The sequence below is a fragment of the Perna viridis genome, chromosome 13, assembly GCF_037379345.1.
Source record: "Perna viridis isolate PV_CMFRI_1.1 ecotype Kerala chromosome 13, ASM3737934v1, whole genome shotgun sequence".
Classification (NCBI taxonomy): Eukaryota; Metazoa; Mollusca; class Bivalvia; order Mytilida; family Mytilidae; genus Perna; species Perna viridis.
In genome coordinates this window covers 36,314,671-36,339,713 of record NC_142457.1, presented here as the reverse complement: position 1 = coordinate 36,339,713, position 25,043 = coordinate 36,314,671, and the positions used below count along the sequence as shown (strand labels likewise).

Here is a 25,043-nt window from a genome sequence, read left to right as displayed (position 1 = left end):
AAGACTTTTTTGGGCCTCTGCAATATCCTCATCACTAAACCAGCTCTTAGTAAGTCGAAACCATCCAGTATGAACATAAAATTTGTTCTTGTTAAAATCTCTGTACTATGAGATTGAAGCAGGAGGAATGGTAGAAAAAATGACAGGAATTTGTCTCTCAAATAGATCTTTTAGCATAGCAGTATACTCTGATATAATGCTGTCAAAATTACTGCTTTCTCTGAAGTAAGATAACTCAGCCCCAAATTCATGTTTTATTTTGGTTGTAAGGTCACATAAACCAGCACAAAAAATAACAAATATTCGATCTCCTTTATCTAGAGAAATGGAATTAATTTCCATTCTTATATCCTCATAAATCTGGGATATAAGACCCCCATACCTGATTTTAATGCGAGTCCTGAAGTTTTTAAGAAAGGGTTTATGTAGGAATATGTAGTGTAATAATTTAGCCCCCCTAGAGGTGCATCCAAATATAAAGTAACTGGTCAAATAATTATGAACATATACATAATTTGCAAAAGCAGATGTTTTAGATTTGGTTGTTTTAGCCAGTGTGCAAAGTTAATTTTTTATTGCTATCCAAACCCCCTGAGAGGGTACAAAACTACAAAGATAAAAAAATAATCATAAGAACTGTGAAATTACAATCTTAGAATAAGAAATAATAAGACCAAATAATTGTTACAATTTGACAATACACTACTATAAAATTAATTTCTTCTGACTTGATTATATGTGTGAATAATTGGGAATGTGAAAATAAAATAGATTTGGTATGTTTTAGAATAAATGCTATAGATTTGGTTAATCTAAGCAAGAGATTGGTACATCTTTCATATGTGTAAATAATTGGTAATGTGAAAATGATATACATGTAGATTTAGTGTGTTTTAGTAAGAGATTGGTATACCTCCCACTAAAAACAGATATTTCAATTATACAATGAGTGTTTAATACATATGATGATATAACTTCAAGTGGCTTTACATGATAACCCAATTCTACATTCAAAGGGTCAAAATAAAGGAATTACTGTACCGAGTCATTCAGTAAAAAAATCATGTTGGTAAGAGATACATTTGTGGGACCATAATACCTCCTATCAGTGATGAATATACAAATACATGTTGGTAAAAAATGGTAAATCTCTTACTAGTGGTAAATGAAGAAAAATACATTGGTAAGAGAGTGATATATCTCTTTTAAGTCATGAATATGTAAAACATGTGGGTATGAGATTGGTATATCTCTAACCTATGGTTTAGTATGTATAAAATAATAGAAATTTATGTGCCATGTTCTTAATGATTAAGTTAATAATAACTTAAGGTTACAAATAATGTATCTCCAACAATTGGTGAATATAAATAACTTTTAATGTGTCAGAATGGTACACCCCTAGCAGTTGTTAATATAGGAAACCATGTTGGTAAGAGATTGGTATATCTCCTACCAGTTGTGGATATAGGAAACTATTTTGATAAGAGATTGGTATATCTCCTACCAGTTGTGGATATAGGAAAATATGTTGGTAAGAAATTGATATACTCCTACCAGTTGGGGATATAAGAAACTTTGTTGGTATGAGATTGGCATATCTCCTACCAGTTGTGGATATAGGAAACACCAGTTGTGGATATAGGAAACACTAGTTGTGGATATAGGAAACTATGTTGGTAAGAGATTGGTATACTCCTACCAGTTGTGGATTTAAGAAACTATGTTGGTATGAGATTGGCATATCTCCTACCAGTTGTGGATATAGGACTTGACTTTTTATGAGCAACTCGGCGGGTGTTTCTAGAAAAGCAGAGGACGCTTACCCTACCGGTGCACCTGGTCCATGCTCCCAGTTTTTAGTGGAGTCCGAGTTCCTCATTTACTTTTGTTACTTTGTATGATGATCTTAGTTACTTTATGTTCTTTGTTGTGTATGTCTGTTTTCCATGTCTGGTCTTTGTCCCTGGATTACATTCTTTTGATTACCGCTATAACCTTGGTTCCCTTAATTACTCTTGCAATCTCCTTTGTACGAGCTGTAACTGTTGGAGTATTGACTGTGTGACAAATCCTATCCTGGTTTACAAGTACAGTTGAATGCCAGGCAAAATCAGGCTCACAATTACATGTATCATCTCCTGCTGACTTTGCTCTAGAAAGGGCAACAAATAATGCACCTGTATTCCTGGATTCAAATGACATTGAACCAGGATTTATGATAATATAATTAAAAGATTCCCCCTTCCCTATGGTCATGCCTTGGCATTTATGAATTGTAGTTGTCGACCCAAGTTTTAATGGAATCTGTTTTCTTACACAACAGTTACAAGGACATTCAATTTTTCTCTCAATAGGGAAAATAGGAACAACTTTTGGGTTTTATTCTATGAAAGCAGGACCTCTATAATTATCAAATTCAACCATAACAACAGATGGCAGTGCATTTTCTGGTCTTTTACCCCTACTGTGTACAATATAAATTATTTTTCCAACAGAGCCGTTAAACAAGCCATGTGAAACACACAGGTTAATTGGAAGCATCACTTTGGCAGACTTGCACAAGTATACTGTCCTTAGCAGACCACCTGATTTATCACTATCAGCAGACTTAGTGTGATAACCCCTATTTTGAGATTCTATTTTTACAATTGGGTGAGTTTCATTTAAATGCAAAAGTTTCAATTTATTATGACCCCAAACCTCAACATGTGTAGGAAAAACAAATAAACCCTTTTCAGACATCCTGTTTAGTATATCAGCTCCATATTTCATCTTTAAATTGTGCCATTGAAAATTTTGCAACCAACATGTTTGTAGAGAGGTAGCCTTATATTTTCTTAATGCCAATAGAACTTTCAACTGCTTTTGGTCTTCAGCCTGTCTCATGATTTGCTGTAAATGAACAGCACAGTTAAAATCATTCCAAACAAGAACCCCATGCATTGAAGCAGGTATTTTTCCAGATGAGTTGTATACTGGGGAATCTAAAACTGGAGGTAGCTGAACATCATCTCCAAAAAAAAAAACGACAACTGGTAGACCACCCCATGAGACATTACAATTTTTACCCTTTTCAACACCGTATCTACACATAAATTCCATCCAACCCAGAATTCATTTTAGAAATATCAACATTTGGAAGATTTAGTTGTGAATCATTTGTAATCAAACTTGATTCCTTAACCTCCTGAAGCCACGAAGCACCTTAATCTGAGGGATATTGGAATGAAGCTTCACTCCAATCAAAATCAGGACCCCATCATTATAAACAAAATCATTCTGACATTCATCAAATTCCTTGCATGGATGAATTAATTCCATTCATTCAGGTTGATCATCCATAACTGATTCTTTGTCATTTTCATTGTCATTGTCAGCACTAGTTTCATTTGCTTTTTGTTTAGCTCGTTCCACATCGGCTTTGACAAAGTTAGGGCAATCATTTGAATCTAAAAATAATTTCATTCTATCAACCCAAGAAATATCTTCAGTTTTAGTATCTTTTAAACTGCAAATTTGGAGTTTGTCAAATCAACATGCTTCTACAGTAGTTTTCTTCAAGAGGCCAAGATGCATTTGAATATCTGTTAAAACAGGCACTTTTCCATTTTTGCAGATAAAGCTATAAAAAGATGAAACATCTTTATCGGCCCTCTGTACATATATATCTAAAGGAGTATGTTTGTAACTTTTAAATCTGAGCCATCTTTTTGTAAAATGCGAGAACCAGATAAGCTTATATTTTGAAAACTATGACTTGATCTATATAGGGGCAATTTAGATAATTAATAAGATGCTTCAACAGCAGGGATGTCTCTTTTTACTGTATTCATCAGAAGTTTTGTACATAGAGATTTTGTAGATGAACTAGTGGTTTTATTATCACAATTTACAATGTTATGAAAAAGTTCAACTATAGAACCAGTGGGTTGATAACCTTTGCAGGCATAGCCAGTAACATATTTTTCAACTCCTATGATTTCATCTACAGAGGGGTTGTCAGGGTCACTTCTAGAATGAATGAGAGATACATCCCCATTTGCTCGCCAACCTTGGGTATGGAATTTTGAATGCTGAACGAGGATTGGATGGTCTCTGGCCATTTCAAGCCTGAGAGAACCATATTTGTCAGTTTTCAGTGTTGGCGTATCTCTCAATTCTTTACCTGGGGAAGATTCACTACCAAATTCTATCCTACATTTTTTTGTTTTTCCCAATTTGGAAGTTAAGCAATAATCAGAACAACTATGTGTATTGAATCTATTGTAAGTAGTAAGTGATCTTCAAGTAACGACTCTTGTGATGTACTTACATCCATTAATAACTTAATAAGTGAGTTTTTTTCCTCAGGTGGTTTAGGGCCAGTGCCTTCTGGAGGAGGCCAAAATTCTTTCTTGGGATTACCATCTGCATTTTTTCCAGCTGGATGAGATGCAGTAAGGCCAAATTCAGAGGCAGCCCAATCATGTAGTCTTGCAGCACATTTATCATCTGACAACCCTTCCTTTAAAGCCTTATTAATAAGAAAGTGTGGTTCTTGGTCATTTCGCCAACAGAGCCCATGCCAATGAACCATACCTCTTGACTTAGCAAATTCTTGCCTATACCAAAAAAATTTAACACCAAATGCTGGAGACATCACATCATGAAAGTAGTTAAGAGTTCTAATATCAAAGTATTGGGCAACAATGTGGGTGTGTTTTTGTAAAACATCAAAAAAGTACAGATATGTCTGATAAATCTCTTTCTTCACTAGTAGTTTCCTTTATATATATTGACAAAAGTCGTTTTAAGGGCTTAAAATGATATTCTGCACAACTACCTGTAGAAAAACACGATGGCAATCCCTTTTCTCATTTATTTGAACTGAATCAAAGCTCTTAACTCTTTTGCCCTTTGTGCCCAATACTGAGAAGTACCTCTTAATGATGCACCAAAATAAAGAATTTTTTTGGCAAAAGAATCATCACCATTTTAAATTTTTTCATTTAAATCAGAAACAGTCAGATGTTCATCACCTAGGTATTGATTGGCAACAAAACAACCACATTCAAGTGCCTTTTTTTCTGCTAATCATATTGTGTACAATAAATTTAAAATAAGGATGTTTTGCAAAACGCCCATCTTCAAGTAAGTGTTCAGCCCAATCTGCCATATATGTAACAGTTCTAGCAGGATTAATAAAAAAATCACCTGTACCATATGGAAAACGAGTGGGGAATGAAAGAGTACAAAAATATTGAGTTGTAAATTCTGACACTGGATCATTATTGCGAGTTGGCCATTGGAGGACAAAAGAACCTTTTTTTATTTACAAGTACTGTTTTTGGATTATATTCCCCAAGAACATCTTTAACAATTTTATTTACTTCCTCTGAAATATTTACTTTGGGATCAGACAAAAGTACACCTGAATGTGTTGTTCCTTCAATTTCTCCTGGGTTAGTATGATCAAGAGCAGGTCCTTTATCTTTTTTCAAGGAACATGAGTCTTTATGTATTTCAACTGTTAAAATATTTTGTAGTTCACCATTTTCAGGGAGAGAATTTAATCTGTCCTCACTGATTATAATATTCCTAAAACCTGGATTATTATTTTTTAAAAAGTGTAAAGCATTCTGAATTTTAATGCGACGAACTGTGTAGTCTTTTGAAATATCATTTTTACCAATTTTACGAACTCAGATAATTTTTATTTCACGAGGAAGTCGTGAGAATATTTGAGCAGGTTCATTTACCTCTTGGGGAAATCTTACAGAAAGAGTAATCAAGGGAAACAAGGTTATAGCGATAACCAAAAGAATGTAATCCATTCATGTATCAACAGCAAGTAAAATTTGGGGAAATATGTTCTAAAATACCGTCTTCCATCCTGCAGGTTTTCTTACAATAACTCTTGGATGATTGGTATAAAATTTACCTAGTAACTGACAGCAGCTTATTGAAAAGTTTCTTATTTATTGTGTTACCTAACTGTCAAGTGTATGAAATCTTTTACCCATTATCTGATCTGTCGAGCACTATCTTGTGAATAGTTTTAACCTTTACAAGCAGTATCTTCTATTTTCTAAATTACTATACAGATGACCATGTTACTAGTACAATAATTGTATTAGTTATCAATACAATTTATTGAATGTCTATACAACACATCTGAATTTATATCTATTTCTTCTTGTTAGTGTCGGTCAAGGAGGAATAGGACAGATGTCTTGGATGAGGATCCCACCATCAATGCACGGTAAAAAAATCGAAATCATTTGTGATTGAAAGATAGAAGAAATGATTTTCTCATCAAATGGTAATCAGGAAGGCTCAGATCAAGATTAGAAATAAATTCTTGAAGCTTATGGCATAAAGTTATTCCAATAGTAGGTTGACAATGGCAATATATGTTCTTGTTTATAAGAGATGGTTCAGATATACCCTATGTCTTTTATTTTATTTTTTTTGAAAGTTTGGTTAAATGAATGATTGCAAGTCTTTTGTAGATTTTATTTGTTTACATATCATGGTTTGAATTTGGAACGATAACTTAGTATTTACAATTTAAAATCAATCTCTAGCTTAGTACCTTTTTTTTTAAAAGTGTTGTTTAATGCTTAATGTTTCTTGATCACCAAAACTTTTTCTTTTACTTACTTATTGAAAATTGACAAATTTGTTTCCCAGTTATAGGGTTTATAGCTATAGTTCATTGTTTGTAATGCATTTTATTACTTCTACTGCTTTTAGGCATTTCGGTCCTTTTATTTGAGAAATATTACTTTTGGATAGATTTAAAAACTCAAGTTCTCCATTTCTTACAAACAGAAATAGGTTAACAGGCATTTTGTATTCTATTGAATATCTGGAATTATATACTGTAGTTGATATAGGTTCTAAATATGGATACATTCAATTAATTTAGCTGATAATGAAAATTATTTGTAGAACTAATATTAAATACTAGTAATTGTGTTGGCAACTTGTCAATGTCAAAAATGTGTTCAAACCAGTACTGGTATTATATTTTTGTATGGATCTCTGAAATAAAGTAATAAAGTTAGGTATGTTTCACAAGTCAATAAATGTAAAGTAATCATAAGAAACTATTTTCTTATAACGATACTATAATGATTTGCATGTATTTCATTAATATTTTGTTAGTTTAACCCAAGGGCCGAAACTTTCTTGGTACAATTCTATTTGGAATGAAGTATACCTTTAAGGAATACAGTTAAAAGGGAATCAATATCTTCTTGTATGTGATCATACTTAGTTTATTAGAGTTTAAAACTTACAGTAAATTTCAGCACCAAGAAGGTATCAGGGTATTCATTGTTTGTTCTCTTCTCTGACTGACGAGGCCCAAAGAGAATAAGGTTTAAAAAGCTTGTTTGAAGTAGAAGTATAGGATTGGAAAAAATATTGTCAAATATAGTTGAAATGAAAGAAAATCTGAAATTCTTAAATTCCCCTTTTTGCAACGGGTTATTATTGTCACCATATACTGTGCCTGAAATGAGCAGACATATTAAATACATGGATAATTAAGCAGTCAACATGTGAAAGGAAAGTGCTATTTCAGTTTGCATGGCTATGTTAAGAGTGGCATGTATTTTGTTTTTTGTTTCTTTTGTTTTTTTTTTTGGTTGGGGGGGGGTATTTTGTGACATATGGCCATGTCAAAAGTCAACATCAGATTGATAAGCATCACTATTATAGGTAGGAAAGTGCTTTTTACGTGGCAATGTTAGGGATATAGTTAGATGTAATGGGCATGTAGGTTTTGGGTAGAAAAGTGTAAATTCACTGTGTATTTCAGGTATTATGGCAATGGTTTCAGTCCAATTTGCATCAGATGTGATGAGAATTTATGTTCCGGGTGGGAAAATGCTATTTCAAGTAGCATAGCATTGCACATTACAGTATATATCAAATGTGGTGAGCATGTATGTTTTGGGTTGAAAATTGCTATTTTACGTAGTCTGGTCATCTTTCGATAACTGTTCGAATAAGATACGATGCGCATGTATGATGACACAGTTGTTTGGGTAGGTGTACTAAGCATCTGTTCCTTGCAGGCATATTATATCTTCATTTTTCCTCCTTTCATTATAAAGAAATGGGGACATTAAGGGTCACTGGTGGGGGCAAACACTATCAGATTGTTCATTAATTACTGTATGCAGCAGAATGATTTTAGCCTTCTGGTGAAGATCTGTTCTGTGTATACGATTACAAATTAATTGCACACATTTCTTTCAAAAGAGGATTTTTAGTGACTGCTGCTTTGTTGAGAAATAACTAAGTAACTTATTTGGACAAATAAGATTTCCAAAGCACGATATCGCACTTCTTTATTCATAAAAGATGATCGTTATAAAACTTACAATGGATAAAAAAGAATAGTTCATACAATGACATTTTTTAAATTTTTTTAAGCACTAAGGATATCTTTGCAATGCAGATATAAAGCCTACTACTATTGTTCATAAAGAAGTCCTGACAAAAATTAACCTCACACAGGCGGAGGCAGAAACTAAATGTAATAAGTACAAACCAAACCTGTTTTACAGTGAAAACATAAAACTCCATTTTGCTTCCAAGGCAGGATAGCGCTCATATTACTTGATACTGCACTATATCTAAACAAACTCGAGCTTCAAAGATGTGACAATACAGTGGTTTCAATCACGCATACACAAGGATTATTTATTATTCCAGCTACTTCAATATGCAGAAAAGAAAATATGTGGAAATAAGTCTTCTGTACATAAATCTTCTGTCTACAATACTTATTTACAGAAACAAGTGGGGTAATATCAGTGTAGTATCTCCATTTCCATACTATGCAACATTCTTCTGCATTTAGCTCTCTCATTGAATAACTTGGTATGGATTTTGCTTACTTTTTCCTCCTCTGGAACATTTTTTAAGAAGCTTGCAGGCTGATTTGACAGAAACTTTTGAATCATCTTGCGACCTAAATCAAAATGTATTCATAGTTAAAAGGTGTTTGTTTTATTTCACAATCAGGCTATTCACGCAAAACTGCGAAATTAAGGGAGTTAAAACAATGCATTAATAAAGATTGCGGTTGCAAATATAAATTTTCATTTCAAATGTTTCGCACCTAGCTCCACACAGTACAGTTAAATGAATTGTCTCCCAAAAACAGTAGTGATTGCAACAACACGGTTAAAGATTGGATGCAATACTGCTATCACAACAATTACCAACTCAAAAGAGTACTTTTAGGCAATCTTCCTAAATGACACTCGATTTATTGACTTGTTTTTCTCAAACAAATTACATAATTTTATTTCATTGAAGCAAATTAACCGTAATGTCTTTCGAAGTTTAGTTTTTTCACCTGTTTACAAAATTTAAGTGAAACTGTTGCCCGAAATAAGAAGGTAAACTTGTAAATGTTGAATTTGTTGAACAAAAGAATGTAACTGGAAACTGAAAATAGAGCAGCGCTCATGATGTGGGATTTTTAACCTTACTCAAACCGGTTGCAGTATCTCGCATAAAATACCTTTGATCTTTGATATGGTAAATCAATACCACATCAACAAAGAGGACAAAAATATCAAAACATTTCTTTTTTTTTCTTTTTTTTAAATTAAGACTTCAAATAGTATCTTTACAAATGGTGACTTTGCAAATGGCTGTCTTCAAAATCAACAGGTTTATCCCCATCGCTGCTCCTTCATAATAGCTTTATATGTGTTGATTGATAATCACGAAACTTATCCTTTGCAAAAATGCAAAGACCTTTGTCAATATGTTACCTTTCATTAAAAAAATGACAAATATACCATAGGCGAAGTTACAAAGAGGAGGATTATGAAACCGTCATAATCGGATTTTTGTAACATTTACAATTTAAATTTCAGACATAATTAAAATGAATGACGCTTGTGGCCCTTAGTTGAATGTGAACTTGCTGTTGCTGACAAACAATTACGGAGTGTCATACACAATTTTGATAGAGGATCACTCCATAGTCCTTCAAATAAAAACTGTGCATAACACAGCATGATACGACAGCAGTAGTCGAATCCTGAACAATTGGTGCAAGTGTGAATCAATAATAATTGTTGACACACTTAAGCATAGGGACGTACAATTTATTTAGGACACAACAACTGGTTTGGACATTATATTGTACAAAATTTGAAATTCATTAAAAAAAACTTTCAGAATAAGACCAAACATAAAAAGTCCAATTAGCAGTCGTACAGAAATGCTGGACAAGCTGGACAAGAACATTATTTAATGAATTTCTATGAGGGTTATTTGCAATAAAAAGTTTTGATTATTTACGAGTGTCTTGTGTTTATATAAATTGTTCATGCACACATTGTACTGTTTATCCCAAAGTTTGCATGTTCGATATACCAGACAGATTATAACAACAGGATAAGTGACCAGGAGACTTTAATTTACTCGCTATGCAGTTGACAAGGGTTATGTCACATTTAAGTTTACCTGGTAAGGATCCCTTTGTCCCAGATTTTGAGAAATCATGAATGAAGGTCTTAAAATTTTGCTCCACAATTTTTTCTTCTTCTTTTGTCCACAAAGCACGAAATTCTGCAAGAAAAAAGGAGCTTGTTTTATTTTAGTTTAGTTGCAGAAAGTTGCCATATATTATTAATGATAATGTTAAATAGTGCAATGCTTTTTACGTATTTACTCCGAACAATATTTCAATAGAACAATTATGGGCATCTACATTTACTGCTATTACAAAATGAAAAAAAAATAAATAAAAAGCCAATAAAACATGTTATGCCTGTCGGAAATGAGCGAGTTTGACCACTCAAAGGAAAGTTACGGAAGATGGCCAAAGACAGGCAGAAGTGGCGTACCTCTGTTGATGTCCATACCATTGGGCATAACGGGCAGTAAGTAAGAACCTTTAATCTATTTAATATATCTATAAAGACATAGTAAAAACTGGTTTCAATCATTTATCAAAACTGGAAAACAAATAGATGGATTTGAGTTCATCTTCAAAAGTTCATTCTAACGATACAAGAACAAATATAAATTTACATTTCCTGACTGTAATCTCTCTCTACCGGATTGTGTATCGATGTTGGTTATAATCATGATACTGTTGTAAGCTTTTCTTTTTTAATATCTATTATTGCCTTTATAACTGGATGAAAAGCTGACATCATTCCGAGGGAATTTGTATAAAATGTAAGAAGTCGGAAAGACACAGTTTGCAACAAGATATGTATTACTTAACATACTTCTCTTTTCCTTTTTTCCTTTAATTTCTTTCGAAGAACCAACAAGTTCTTCAAGTTCTTTATGACATTCATTTCGATCATTTTCACTGTCAATCTCAGATTCTTCTGATTCGTAACTTGAATCATTGTCTTAAAACAAACGTAATACATTAGCTTTGTTCACGAATTGGCAAAGATGAGAGTGTATATGTTCTTGTTTCTATTTTCTACATTAATATTGTTTTATTTTATTTCAAGTTTTCATTTATTTGAAATTGTAAACGTCCACAGTTGATCACAACCCCTATTACAATGTTTCATTGATGGACCCTTTTCCGATTCACCAGCATTAATATCATTAAAATGTTTCTTGTAATAAGTTTTCTTATGTATAGATATTTTATCCGACTTTTTATGGCAGAACTTGCAACAACAAAATCGACAAAAAAAACACCAAAAAGTCTAGAACTCAGTGTATGGAAATTTATCAACGACATAAATTATCATTTGATCATTTGAACACTTTCTTTTCCAGTTCCAAGCTCAATAACTTTTTAATTTGACAATACAATGTTTTGGAATCGATTCCTAGTAGCTTTGAAATCTTAACTACAAAGAAATATATGCATGTTGATGTTCATTTAGCGATCGATGATATTGATATGGACGTTGCGCATATAAGTTCCTTAAAACTAAAAAACTTACTCAGATTGAATTGATGGTACCTTATATTTACCGGGAATAAGGTAAGCTCTTCATGAAAATAAAATAAAAAAAAAAGAATAAAAAAAATAAAGAAATAAAAATAATTAAAAAAAACCTCTGAGTCATGTGATAGTGCAGAATATTATCCTCGTATTGAACTTTTTAAAACTACATCAAGTTCCTTAAATTATAATATCTTAAACCGACCCCCCTGCACTGTCTGAGCCACTTTTTGTTAATTTGGCTCAGAATTTTGCAACTTTGATGACTCATTAAAATGTGTACGAACAAAGTAAATACGTTTGAAATCAAGATACCTTTCACTGTTAACTGCCTTTTTTGTTCTGTGTACGTCTTCTCAGATTTGTCGTTTTTCCCTGAAACTAGAAATAAAGATACATTGTGTAATAGTGCAGCGGACGGCTAAGGATTCTCTAACTTTAATGGGCCTAGAGGGTATACGACTATATCATGTCAATGGAAAGATAAATCAATGTAATTTTTTAATACCATTCTTTTCTAACTGAAATAGTAGCAGAGTTGTCTGCTATTTTGCTTTAATTAGAGGAGAGGTCAAAGATCAATGGAACCCAATACACTTTGATTAGTGATCATTGTAGGTATCGGAAAACAAGTAACATGTAAAGATCACATGTATTGAATTTCAAAAATAAAATAAAGTTGATTTGTTAATCACAGAGCAAAAATGCCCCTAAAATAGTTGCATTTTAGAGCATTTTCATTAATTAAGAGATAATAAAACACCATAGAATATTACAAGGTATATCTATGTATTCATTACTTAATTACATATAAAATAAACACAACGGTCTCGATTCAATCTGCAACATGAACTTTGCAAAATGAGTTTGAAGTTGCAAATTTTCACATATTCAAACTATTAATTGTATTAAAATTGTTTTCGGACAATTTGTCTAGTTTCTGGACTGTTTTATGAACAAGAACCGCGTTAAGTATCGAGTTTACCTTACATTTTGGTGAAATGGCTTAAGGTTTTGAGATATATTTTTGTACTTACAAAGGCATCTTTGTTCTGTGATTAAATTTTTTAAAATTCTATACAAGAGACCTTTGTATGTTACTTGTTTCCTAATACCTACAATAAATTATTTCACTATGTTATAAAGTTGTATAGATGTCGGTTCATCTTTGACCTCTCCTCTAATTATTGCGAAATAGCAAAAAATACTTTACCATTTTTCACTTTGATAAGTATGATATTCAAAAACTACATAGATTTATCTTTCCATTGTCATATGGTATATTAGTCGTAGTCCCTCTAAGATCATTAAACTCGAAAACTAAAGCACTTTTGATACCTGTTCGCAGCACCATGGAGTAGAGGAAGTCAATCATAAAATAAAGTTAGAGACAGGGATAACGTTCAGACGGCCGTTATTTAGAAATAGTTAATAGGATACCTGACGAGAACTATTACCACATTTCTCTACTTAAATGTTGTATATATCTAAAGGAAATACATCCCATAATGTTTAATACAGATTTTTAAAAAGTCTATTTACGGCTGCCATCGAAAATTTTTCATATTCGGCACAAAGTGTTGGATATGCAGTGGAACATACACCTATACCGCACTCAGTGAAAAGATCATTTGAACGGACTTTGAATATTACAACATTAAGAACTTTTTTAGAGAGCCCAAAGGGTACAGTTTCAAATAAGTTCCCCGTGGTGCCAGCCTTTCAATTTCCAATCAGCATTAAAATTATATTTTGTTTATCATAGATTTATTTGCATATGTAAAACAATAACATAGAAACCAAGAAATTGTAATGATTATAATTGACACGCAAAATTGCTATCATTTTTATCACATCGAACATTTTGTTATTGTCAATAAGTTATATGTTTTTATGATTTTATTGTTTAATGTTAGCAACAATCTGAGACTAACTACACAATTAACACTGTACATACTTAGAGATAATCTGTGTTATCAACTTACCTTTCACAATCAATTGTGGTTTCTTCACTTTTAACTTCACTTTAGTGAAGTGTCTTTTCTTTGAAACTGGAAGTAAAGGTACACTTTATAACGGATAGTAAAGGAATAGATAGCAGTAAATGTACTCCTTAAATCCTTAAACTTGGTAATAAATATAATCAATATATATATAAATATGTCAATGAGGAATCAAGGGAACAAAGATTCAAAGGGAAATCAGAAGAATATAAATGTATATTTTATAATGCAAAAAAGAGAATATTGAGGATAAATCAGTAAGTGATTTACAAATTTAAAAGTTGCTACAGGACAACAAAATAATTAGTTTTACCTGCTTCTTCTTTTGGATTGTCAAAGTCTTCCTCCTCTTCGTCTTCTGAATTACCAACAATATCTGAGTTTTCTGAACACCCCTCGACTTCCGATCTAACACCGCTTTTTCCTGAATTTTGGACATGATCTTCTGAATTCAGGATTCCTACTCCTTTTTTTTTGAGTACCTAAAACATACGTCTATCTCGTGCCTATCGTTCAGCTCAAAGAAAAATGATTTAGTAATATTAAAGTTCAAATAACAGTTAAACAGAAAAAAATCATTTTCGAGAAGATAACACATTTTTTTTAAAACATGTTGACAACATGTTTAAAAAGTCTATAGTGTGTGTACATGATGGATGTAGAAATAATCAGGATTCAAAATAAATAAATAAATAAATAAAATATAATAAAATCGAAATAGATATAAAGAAATGAAATTTTATGTAATTAATAAAAAAGTGAAGCTGTTGTTTACTCAATTTAGTGCTATGAAAATAGATTTTCTAAAGATTCGAAAATTGTTACATGCAAACGCATTGCGAATAAACGAGAATATGACCATTTTAACCATCTAAGTTGATCACACAGAAAGTTAAAACGAATAGAAACGTGAAATAATCTGTACTTTGTTCTCTCAGAAATGTTCTAAGTACACGTAAATGCACCATATCCAAATAAAACAGTATAAGAAAAACAAAAAACAAAAAAAAAAAAAACAAAAAAACAAAACAAATATTTGGAAACCCATATTAACGATATGTGAAGAGTATACACATTTGAACAAAAGAATCTACTTAATGATTGTTTTTTTCTTACAAAACAGAAATATTAAAGTCAGAAATCGTATTTTATAGTACGGAAATATTGGTTTAAGGATTTCTATATGCTCTCTTCTTATAAAACCATTCATGCTGAACCGTAATGAAACTTTAACTTCACATTTTTACTTCCCAAAACTACCTGAATCCAATGACGTGAGGAATTTTCCAACCTTAGTTACTTCCATAACTGCCATTGGTGCCTGATAAACATTTTTATTTATCTCCTCTGAGTGACCCATGTGTTGGTAAAACAGTTCTCTTTCATTCAGTGGTACATCCAAGCTTGCATAGATTGTTGATGCTCTGTGTCTCATTGATGTTGCCGTAATGTTTTGTGTTATATCTGCTTGAATCATAATATTCTTTACGGCTCTCCATCCTTTTACATGCGTGTTTGAGTGTTTTGTACTAGCAAATAAAAACGGATTAGCTTTGTCGATGTTAGCATCTTGTCGTATTGTCATATCAGCGATTTTCCTAATTCCAGCTAAGCAGTCCTTGGGAATCAAAACTGGCACCATTTTCTTCAAATTTTTGCCAGCTTGGTATGCGACTTTTATATCTTTGAAAACCCTTTTTTCCATAGGGTCAGCAATAGCTTTTGCTTTTACATTTTTGCTTATCCATTCATCATTTTCAGCATCCTTCCATTCTTGGAGTAACAACCTTCCAGGCTCTCCTCCTCTTCTAGCATTAAATAAAGTTAGACGACATACTAGAAGATCTCGTAGTGTAACAAAGTCATTACCAGCCATAAACTCATACTGATCTGAAGTCAAATCATGTATTGTCTTCACGTTGTAGTTTCTTAATTCTGCAATGACTTCTTCTTTTGGTAGACATTTTGGCTTCCTCAAATTAGTTTGCCTGACCATTTCGCAATTGTACTGAGCTTCACCAAACCACCTGTCCCACTGCAAATTCAGTACGGATTGAAATTTGTCAAACTGTTCTGCTTTTGCTGGATCATCATTTGCTATGTGAAAACCTTTTAGAATGAGACAAACATTTTTTATGATATAGCCGATGGTTCGACAAAGTCCAGATTTTAAAGAGCCATCTGCCTTCCGTGTTGATTCTAGTAATGCTGCATGCATGAATTCCATGTTACAAACATTAAACATATGGTCACAAGAGGTTATATCTTTACCTTTCTGCTTAGCTTTCTCTTTTGCAAGCAGAAAAAGTTTTGCTATGTTTCGCATGTCTCCCATAAGTTTCTCACGAAGAGTTTGTCGTTTAACAATTCTTGCTAATACCTTGTGAACTCGGGAAAGGCCAAATATTTTGATAAGATTATCTGACTGACATACTTTCCCTACATCATCATTTCTAAACTTGGATAGAATCATCTGATCAAATGTTTTCCTCTCTTCAATAGTAAATGTGTCAGTCGAAGTCAAACATGGTGTCAGCATTGTTATTGGCAATGCATATGCTTCGAGTTCTCCAGGACAAACAGCTCTGTGAGTAGACATATTACTTTTAACATAAAACCCCTTACAAGAACAGCACATAGATATTTTAGTTCTTGCACTTTTTCGCTCTTTTAACAAGTGCAACTGTTTGTCCTTGATGTTTCGATTTAGTAATACTTCTCTATTTTTAAACAGAATGCCTTCTTTTTTCATGGTGTTAAAAACCTGATGCCTCATTGGTTCTGGCAATGTCATGGCATGGGCAACTCTTGGTTCTTTGTGATGGACCTTTTTAATATGCAACGATAACTTTGACATAAATCTATGGCAAAATGGACATGGTCTGTATGGTTTTTTCCTTTTTGCTAAAAAAAGAAATGCACACGTTTTACCGAGTACATAGGAGCTCAGTTTGATATTAACTCGTCAAATAAAGTAAAGTAGTGTGTGTTTGTAATAAAAAGAAGTTTTTATATAAAAATTAACACGGGCATGTAGTGTTTTTGTCTTACTGATTGGTAGAGTATTTTATAATTCACAACCAAATCACAAGTAAAACACTTAAGAGGGCTGAGTATCACACTCGTGGACAATATGAAAAACTGATAAAAAATGTTTTTGACAGTCACATTTTTTTTTATTGTAGTTCTACAGGAAAATAATTAGCACAGAATCCTTTCAATACTTAACCAAACATAATACATTTCTCTAGGTTCCTCAATACTACACAACTTACCAGTAGTTTGCGTAACAGATGTGCTCATCCTACTGACCCGATCTGCTAATTCTATCATTTCAATCTGGGCCTGCATACTCTCAATGTATGTGACTTCTGCAAAAATAAAACTGAACTTCTAATATTTTTCCTTTCTGTCAGACGGTTTTGAGACTCTATAACGTTCCATTACATGGAAAGTTAATCAATAGTAGTAATCGATGCGAATAGTTTGGATATCGATATAATTTTAATAAGAGACAATCTTGGACCTGTTTCATGTGTATTTTTTTAATATCCCGATGGGCCGAATAATATTAGACAATGTATTCCTAAATGAATTTATTTTTTCCCTTTAAAGTGTTTTCAATTAGTACTAGTACCTTGTATCAACGTTTGGTGCCAACAGTTACCCAAAAGCCTCTAACGATAAACATTTATATTGTAATTGATGTTGGACAAAAGAATAATTATATAAATGGACAAAAGTGATGTTGATAAGTGAAATGGCCTCCCAAATCTTTTAATACACACAATTGCAGCAACATTCTATTTCTACAATTACCACCGGTCAATTGTTCTATAGATGACTTTTCTCTATGATCAGCCAGATGCAGCATTTCAATTCCTGCTGTATTACTATCTATGTACGTAATGTCTGAAAATTGGAATTATATAAATATACATTATTGTTTACATGTTAAGGAACAGTGGTTCTAAGAATCTTACAAATTCTCTGTTTTTTTTTCATTTTTGTTAATAGGTTAATATATTGTGATGAAATCATTTCAGTCTATATATTCTAAGGAAATAAATCAAATCGAAAATGCAATAGCTATGATACATGTAAGGGAAAACAATTGACCAAACTTTACGATAGACGTGATGACTTCTCATTCAGAATTGTCAACGCTCTTTCCATCCGTGGCAACATCCCTTCAGCGTACATAGTTTTCATATCACTACTCAAATGTTATTCCAGAGCTTGCCGAAAAATACGCAGACTTTTTGTATCGCACTAGACTTCTACCAAGCAGGCTTTTTGAACAGGGTTATGTTGCTACAAGTCATCACTACAAAAGTTTATGGTCGTCAGCATGAACTCGTGGATCGTTACGGTGTATACATCTCCGCCATGAAAACAGATTTGTTCAACGTGTCATAGTTTTCCTTTCTACTTTCGACTACTCTGGACTCTGGATGGTTTAGAAAAGCACTAGACTCTTATCCTATCGCTGCATCTATCCATGCTCCAGGTTTTAGTGGAGTCAGATTTGCTCATTTACTTTTGAAACTTGGTATGTATTATTCTAGTTACTTTATGTTCTTTGTCGTTTATGTCTGTTTTCCATCTCTGGTCTTTGTACCTAGATTATATTCTTTTGATTTCCGCTAGAACCTTGGTTCCTTTGATTACTCTCCTATTGTATTTTAGTGTTATTTACTGAGTTATCTCTCGTAATTATGAATTCTACAACACTATCAATGCTTTTATCTCTTACAAAAATATTTCCATGATAGGCAATAAACATATATAATGTTATTGAGGTTGGACAAAAGAACAGAAATGGAATGAATGAAAAGTGATGTTGATAAATGAAATGGCCTTCCAGATCTTTTAATACACCCAGTTACAACACCATTCTTTTTTTACACTTACCACTAGTCAATTGTTCTATAGAAGATTTTTCTGTATGATCATCAAGATGCAGGATTTCAATTCCTGATGTATTACTGTATATGTACGTGAAATCTGAAAATTCGTATTTTTATATATATTTAATATATATTCATGTTATATTATAAATAGCGGTGTTTCTAAGAATCATGCAAATTTTCTGATATATGACTACCGCCCCCTTTCCTCCCAAGCAACACATTTTCATTTGTTTCTATTACTTACTTTATGTGTCTACGTGAAGAAATGTGTAGTTATTCATTTCAATCTGTTCTAAGGAAAAAGATCATATCGAAAATCCAATAGTTTCCATTGTATTTCAGTGTAATTTACAAACTTATCTCTTAATATGAATTCTACAATACAGTCAACTTTATTTCTAAATAAAAGGTTTTGGATAGGCAAATGTAATTTCTGTTTACTGTTCACTGAAACATTGGAAACAAAATATCAGATGATAAAGATATGTTGGTTTTCCAACCATTAATCTTAAGCAAGGATTATTGATGAATACTCTCCCCAAATGGTCACTGTTTGCGTAAATAAATCATGAAGACAAAATATGTACGGATAATGTTCCCATTGAAATTTAGTTTTTAAGTTGGCATCTTTCCGCAATAATACTTTTACAAAAAACCAAATCATTCCAGTGCATTGATGCACTCTATGATTTGAAGTAAAAAGTGGCTGACTTATCCAGCGGGAGTCCAAAAATGTGAGAAAACCTACATTTACACATTGTTTTAAAAATCTTAAGTTTTTCAACACTTTTTTTAAGTCTTATGTTCGAAAAACGCACTTGATTAAAATGTCTACTGAAATTAAGTTTAATTTAAGTACAGCCTTGCATATCATTCCTTCCAAAATATATTATGTATCTCTGAATAACAAAAACCTAGAATATAGATTGATAGTTTTCTTATTTGAAATGTGTACCTTCCTATTGGAACTTGAAAACTGCAGTGTAAGTATATTTGTTTTCATGAGACTATAAAACGGATCTCTATGAAGTATAATGGATATAATGATCAATTAGCATTTTCTTACCGTCTGTTTTACTCAACGTTTCACCGAACGACGCTGACCGATTCTGATTTACATTGTTGTACAGATGAATGTCTTCTTCCGTTAGATACTCTTCAGCTTCTGAAGTATCAATGAAATTTTCACACCGATAATTCATCTCTGTATTCCGCATTTGGTGCATCTGCTTTATGTCTTCCTTTGGTTTTTGAGTTCCGCCGATTCTGTTACTTTCACTAATTTGTTCGGCATCATACATTGCATGTGACCTTATATCTGTATTTGCGTTAAGTTTTATTTGCTGGGGACAATCCACAACTTCCAAGATTAAATTTGTATTTACAATACCATTCATTTGTTGTTGATTTTCATTTGAATTTTTATCAGAAGAAGCAGTTTTATATGTTTGATCTAATGTTCCAGAGCTTCCATTTGTATTCACCATCTGTATTGTGTGTTTGACAATATTCTTTCGTTTGACACTTTCATCTGCATCCACTATTCCGTGTATTTGTTTTTCGTCATACTCCAGTTTTGTGTTTCCAATTTTATTCATTTTAGGTGGAAAATCCTCTGTAATCGGGCTTATACCTGTAATTGTATTTTGCCAACTTTGGTGATTGGATCCATCTTTTAGCTCAGAATTTTCATCAACATTATCAATTCGTGTGTGACAACTATTTTGTCCAGAACTTTCATTTGTATCTTCAATTTGATTTAATTGTGTGGGACGAGCATTTGGTTCAGCGCTCATATCAGGTTTTTCAATTAAAATTATTTGGATAGAACCATCATTTGATTCAGCACTCCTATCTGTATTTTCAATTTGGTACATGTGCATGGGTCTTTCTTTTGGCTCATAATTTTCATCAGTATTTTTCATTTGATTTTCATCAATTTGATTTATTTGTGCAAGACCACCCCTTGATTCAAAGGTTCCATTTATGTCCGCATTTTTCCCCACTGGTACAGGGATTCCAACTGAATCCTTAATTTGATATATTTGTGTTGCTCCATTCTTTGGTTCAGAGTTTCCATCTGTATTCCAAATAAGATTTCTTATTTGAATACCATTATTTTGCTCATCAGCATAATTAATGAGATTATTTTTCTTCAGACTATCTTTTAATCCTGGTCCCTCAACCATTTTTTCCCTTTGATTTTTTTGCTGTACATCATCTGCTTTATTGCTTAAAACTGTAATTGCAGTTTGCTGAATACTTTTCTTTTGATTTTGACTTTTATCTTTTTGTTTCTTCTTCTGTGATTGCTCAACTTAAAAAAAAAGTAAACAAAAATAAAAAGGATAGTAATATATAGAAGATGATGATGCTGCTGTTACATCAAATTTGATATCGGTAATCCGCCTCTTATCAACGCAAATATGAATTTCAGGTATCTGTATACCTTCTATTTAGAAATAAATTTTGTGTTACTTTTAATTATCTTTCATCCTTTTTTTACTTCTTGTTCATATGTGAGTTGATTTTACTACTAACATAGCATTGTTGACAACCAAGACTTTATTTAATGTAAAAATGGAATTTTTTTTATCCTTCCCCTACATTTCTGCAGTAAATACTTAACAATAAAGTTTATGACAGCAAAGAAAAAATCAGGAAGAAACACACACACACACACACACACACACAATAACTATATTCGTCAAAGTCAAGGAGACTTAATTGTGATCTCGTACCTATTAATGAAACATCAATCACTTTCCCCGTTTTGTACTAAAATAACCTAGAGTTATAGTGATATACGCATGTGCCCTAAGGGTTATTGATGTTTGAACTGTGAACACCATTTAAACTCATGAGAAACAAAACTTATTGAGGAATTAAATAACATTGTGTAAGTGGAATGTGAAGCAAAAACTCCGGGATCTCATCCTGAAAAGATAAAATGTGTGGAATTTCAAAACCTCAAATATAGCAAAAGCCGTTTGGTGTTATTTGAAACCGGTAACGTTTCCTTAATGAATGCAACATTAAGAAGTCGGGTATACGATTTGCCTTTGTTCCCGCAAGCTGTTCCGATCAGCTTCAACCATCAATAAACTTTACTGGGATGATATCAAAAAGCAGTTTCACCTCCCGTATATATATGAGTTTGCTAAGCGTCTGTAATATCGAAAGGATGGCGATGAGCATGCCCATGTAAAGTTAGACTTGCGTGCAACTGTTGTTAAATCCATGCTTGCGAAATAAATAATTGAAAATTTGAAAAAAAGACTGACTTTACAAAACGTTCATTTGAATCAGTTGGAATCCTTGTCTTAGCCTCTTGTGTAACTGTTTACTGGTGCATGCACAGAGACGTATTTGTGAATGGAATCATAAATGTTTTGCACTAAAATTATATTTAAATTGGTTTGATTGTCAACATTAGAATATGAGAGTTTACAACTACCATAAAAATTAAGCAACACTTTCGGCGACCATCGATTCGAAAACCAAACTTTTCGAGTTGGGGTTACTTCTGCGGACATTTTACAGGCTAGAAATTAGCGAAAACAATCCCAACGCAAACAATTTCTACTTTTACATTACATTAAACTAAAATGTCGACCAGTTTGAATCTTGTTTTTCAACAATGCCGCGCTGGTGATAGCATTATTAAGAAAACTGTTTTGTCTGAGTAATTGTGATGGTGAGAGAAATGGCTTACTCTCTAACAAACAAGAGCATCTCACCGGTCTGTTTCTAACTGGTAATGAATCTACCTTGGTTTTGATGTCAGAAAATCACCAAATCTATAAAACGTACCATGCAACAATTCGTCGCTGTCGATCTTCAGCAGTTTCACATAACATGGCTTCACCTACAGAAGTATGATTCACTTTTGATATTAATGATACGGATGTAGAAGTACACGTGCCCTTTCATACATAACATTTGTAAAATAGAAATTGTCTGAAATTGCCCAAACTTGCTTGAGAAAAGCTAATGTTTCCCTTTTTTTCATCGCTTTGAATTTGCTTTCTGATTATATGTCTGGTGATTAAAGTCTCAGCTGGTATATTTTGTAAAAGTTAACAAGGCATAGAAAGGAGAAGACAAGAAACAGAATAAATAAGTTCGTAGTAATTGTTTTAAGTCGCCTTTGAGAAATTCTGTAACTGTCAAGTTTATTGGGAAGTGATCAAATTTGTGAATATTATAAGAAAAGCAGAGAATGATAACCTAACCTGTGCATCTGACCATATTTAAAGCTTTATTAGTTGTTCATTTATTGTTTGTTTTGTGTCTATTGTATATATTTTTTTATTTCATGTCCTTCTTGTGTGTGTCTATTTTCATTTGTAATAACAAATATGATATTATTGGTTATCGAATCGAATAAGATTTCCCTTTGAATTCTGCTTCCCTTATTTGCTCTTTCGAATGATCAACTGACAAACTATTCACCTTTGTTGGGTCAAGAACTGTGCTACTCTATTTTCATTATGTATCAGGAATGGTCACTTTGTTTATATGTATACATAAATTGATTTAAATTTTGGTACAAGCACATACATGTGATAAGCATCACCGTTCAACTACAATATGCACTTACCACTACAGAAGTTTGCTCCTTCTTTTTCAATCTTTGTGCAATCTCCTTGGTCAATGAGATGTTTCGAGTGTGTCTTTGCTGTAAATAAAAGAGAATTTTTTTGTATTTGTTCTACAGAGCATAAAGAATTTAGTTTGTTTGTTTGTTGGGGTTTAACGTCCGAGCAGCAATATTTTAGCTATATTCAGACGATAAACATGAAATTGATGATAAAATGAACATTAAAAAATGATCAAATGAAAAAGGGATGGGACACAAGGACAATGGGGTCGATAAATTTTGATTGCCACTGGAAATAGGGGGAAATGGGTAGGGTCGGGCAATTTAGCCTCCTGTGGCGGAACCCTATGGTTCCTACTCCGGGAGAATACCACAGTAGAGTCCTTTAACGTGCGAGGAACTTGGCATCTTTCCCAACACGGTGCACCACTATGGTTTGCGGTCAGGTTTTCAGTATTATAGCCTGACAACCCCAGCATGTAAGACGCCAGGGGTACCCCATTCCACCACCTGGGGCACACATTCCAGTTGCTCTGTGGGCAGAGCGCCCTAGCCCCTGGCTAGGGTTCTGAGCACTATTTAGTCGCCTTTTACGACAAGCTTAGCGCTGCTGCAGGCCTATTCTTTTGACACCCGAACCTGCACGGGTCATAAAGAATTTAGAAAATGTAGATTATTATCACTAAATGCATCCATTCCCGGCAGCACTAAACCACTGAATTTAATTCATTCAACTTTACGCAAATTTGCAATTTCTTAACCTAATAAGTTAGATAGAGTCATGAAGGTAAATGGTAAAAAGTATCCAATATCTGTCGTTTATACTAATCATATAAACAATGATGTTCCTGCTCTTGGAATCATTTAATTATTAATCAAAGGGTTAACCGATTTTTTACTGAGATCTTGATCTTCAGCTAGATATCGGTGGAAAGTTCCAAGGCTTCAAAATGAAAAAATAAACATTGAAAAAAAAGGGTTTTCATAGATTTTCATTAAATTTGTATGTAGTATTGCAGTCTATAGTATGAATAGCATTATTGTAGCTAGTCTTTGACACTCCCTCCAATGTATTATTACTTGTATAATATGAATTATATAATATGTATGTCCTATCATATTCGCACGCGTTCTATGTGTGGTATAGTAATAGCTACATACAAATTTGTTACACAGTTCAGCAAGTTTCTCTGACGAAATTACGAATACCAAGAACAGTTACTTACATTCAGTTAATCAGTTTGTTATAATCCACGTTTTTTTAATTAATATAATGTACACGTACACGTACTTCATTTTATCAGTATAAGGCACGTGTACGACAATTTCCACATCTATTGTCGAATCTTTATTCAAAACCAACGATGTGTGACATAGAAGTCGGGAATTTTAAAAGTTCACTTAAACGATCGTGTCAAGTATTCAGTTTGGAGTTCATTGATTTATAATTATCGAGGTGCATGTGGCTGATACTTGCAATAGATAAATTGTGATATTATACAAGATATAGAATATTTTATTAAAAAAATGGGAGTTTTTCTTTGTCTTCAATCAATTCCTGGGTGTGAAAGGTGTAAGAT

General features: G+C 32.8%; 1 protein-coding gene across 1 annotated transcript; it reads right to left on the bottom strand.

The window, feature by feature from the left end:
• Window positions 1-8,334: 8,334 nt before the first annotated feature.
• LOC148600649 (uncharacterized) lies at window positions 8,335-24,814 on the bottom strand. The gene is made up of 15 exons (XM_088558251.1): window positions 24,690-24,814; window positions 23,464-23,541; window positions 22,674-22,728; window positions 19,927-21,177; window positions 18,862-18,954; window positions 17,767-17,859; window positions 17,223-17,318; window positions 15,195-16,851; window positions 14,773-14,818; window positions 14,261-14,429; window positions 13,930-13,995; window positions 12,260-12,325; window positions 11,259-11,387; window positions 10,486-10,590; window positions 8,335-8,971 (listed from the first exon to the last, which is right to left on the bottom strand). The coding sequence occupies exons 4-15, from the start codon at window positions 21,047-21,049 to the stop codon at window positions 8,811-8,813; spliced, it is 3,804 nt and encodes a 1,267-aa protein (XP_088414377.1). The 5' UTR covers window positions 21,050-21,177; window positions 22,674-22,728; window positions 23,464-23,541; window positions 24,690-24,814; the 3' UTR covers window positions 8,335-8,810.
• Window positions 24,815-25,043: the final 229 nt, after the last annotated feature.